This window comes from Aureococcus anophagefferens, assembly GCF_000186865.1.
Source record: "Aureococcus anophagefferens unplaced genomic scaffold AURANscaffold_359, whole genome shotgun sequence".
NCBI lineage: Eukaryota > Pelagophyceae > Pelagomonadales > Pelagomonadaceae > Aureococcus > Aureococcus anophagefferens.
In genome coordinates, this window is record NW_008705881.1 from 1 (window position 1) to 1,636 (window position 1,636).

Consider the following 1,636-nt stretch of genomic DNA (forward strand, 5'->3'; position numbering starts at 1 on the left):
GCCGACGTCGCTCTTGACGAAGTAGCGCTGGGGGCCGATGTAGACGTTGTAGCCCACGTCGTAGTAGTCCGCGAGCGGCAGCACGGCTTCTCCCGCGAAGACCGTATACCCCGAGTACGCGCAGCCCTGCTTCGAGAGGCCGTCGGGCGACGCGCCGCGCACGGGGCCCTCGTCGTACATCTGGGCGCGCACGGCGGACCAGATGCCGTCGGCGCCCACGAGCAGGTCGTGGTCGAACGTCTCGCCGCCGCCGAGCCGTACGGTCACTGTCTCGCCGTCGTCCGCGTAGCCCACGACGCCGTCGCCGTTCTTGATGAAGTCGGGCTTCAACGCGCGGCACTCGTCCAGCAGGATCTCCTGGAGGTCCGGCCGGTCGACGACGCCCGTGTAGGGCAGGTTGAAGAAGTCCGCGCATCGTTTTAACGGAAACGACACGAACCAGTCGCTCGGCGTGTCCTTATCGACCAGGAAGCGCGGGTCGGCGACGGGCGTCATGCGGAAGGACCCGTCGCTGCGCAGACCGTCCTTGATGCCGCAGCGCCGCGTGCCCGTGAACGTGAACGCGTCCATGACGCGCGCGAAGAGCCGCTCGTCGATGGCCTTCAGCGTCGACAGCGCGTTGGACGCGAACTGGATGGGGCCGCCGAAGCGCGCGAAGGCCTCCGTCTTCTCGTAGACCGTGACGTCGTGGCCCGCCTTGAGCAGGGTGAGCGCCGTCGTGAGGCCGCCGACGCCGCCGCCGGCGATGGCCACGTTGAGCGGCGCGGCCTTGTCGGGGACGTAGTCCACGGCGGCCCGCGTCGGCGTGAGCGCGCGCCGCGACTGCGGGGCGACGAGGGCGCCCGCGCCGAGGGCCGCGAGGGCCACCACGGCAGCGCGCAGCTGCAGGCGACGCGATGAGCTCATCGTGAAGACTCTGGCTCTGCCTCAACTTGGCTCAAGCAGCCTTGGCTCGGGGCACCGTCAGCTTGGAGCAGTGCATCTTCGCCCCCTGCGGCATTGCCATCGGATTTCCATTCCGTTCCAATCTTTGGCTTGAATATAAATGGGCTGACCGATCTCTATCTTATAAAGTGTGGCTGGGTTGTTTAAGATCCGGGATCGAGCAAAGGGATACGCTTTCGAGAAAATCGATGGTAAAGAGGGCTCCGCCAGTGGTGATGGGCACCTTTGGCAAGCTCTATCTCGGCGCCATGGCCACCGATTTGCAAAATTCTTGTTGCATCTGAAAGCCGGCACCGTCGTCTTGCGCGCAGAGCCAATAACTCAAAAACTTCAAGAGCATCACAAATCCCGCTTTTTATTCAACCCAGCCACAAGTGTACGATGATCGCGGCTGCCCGCGCCGCGCTGCTCGGCGCCGTGCTCTTGCCGCGGCTCAGCGCGGAGACCATCCAGGAGCACCTGCTGGAGCTCGGGAAGCAGTCGTTCGAGGTGCGCTCGCAGGAGTGGGTGACGTCGACGCTGGACGACGACGTTTTCGGCGACAACTTCGGCACGAACCCGGACTTCAGCTACGACGACCCGCGCAACTACCCGGTGTCGCGCGACTTCGAGAACCCGCGCCACGCCTGCTTCGAGGACGACGCCGCGTTCCCGTGGGTCAAGTTCTCCGACGCGCGGTCGCTGGCGACGG

At 65.3% G+C, this 1,636-nt stretch overlaps 2 protein-coding genes across 2 annotated transcripts in view; one reads left to right on the plus strand and one right to left on the minus strand.

Moving 5' to 3' along the window:
• AURANDRAFT_9776 (hypothetical protein) lies at nt 1-288 on the minus strand (the record flags this gene model as incomplete). Its single annotated transcript, XM_009044500.1, has 1 exon — nt 1-288. A coding segment is annotated over one exon (288 nt), but the record flags the coding sequence as incomplete, so codon positions are not given.
• A 1,038-nt stretch (nt 289-1,326) lies between these two features.
• The window catches only part of AURANDRAFT_68773 (hypothetical protein), a gene marked incomplete at both ends in the record, with an annotated part of 6,482 nt that continues 6,172 nt past the window's right edge, over nt 1,327-1,636 (plus strand). The window contains one exon of the mRNA XM_009044499.1: nt 1,327-1,622. Within this exon, the coding sequence (XP_009042747.1) occupies nt 1,327-1,622 (296 nt within the window). The remainder of the gene's footprint in view (nt 1,623-1,636) is intronic.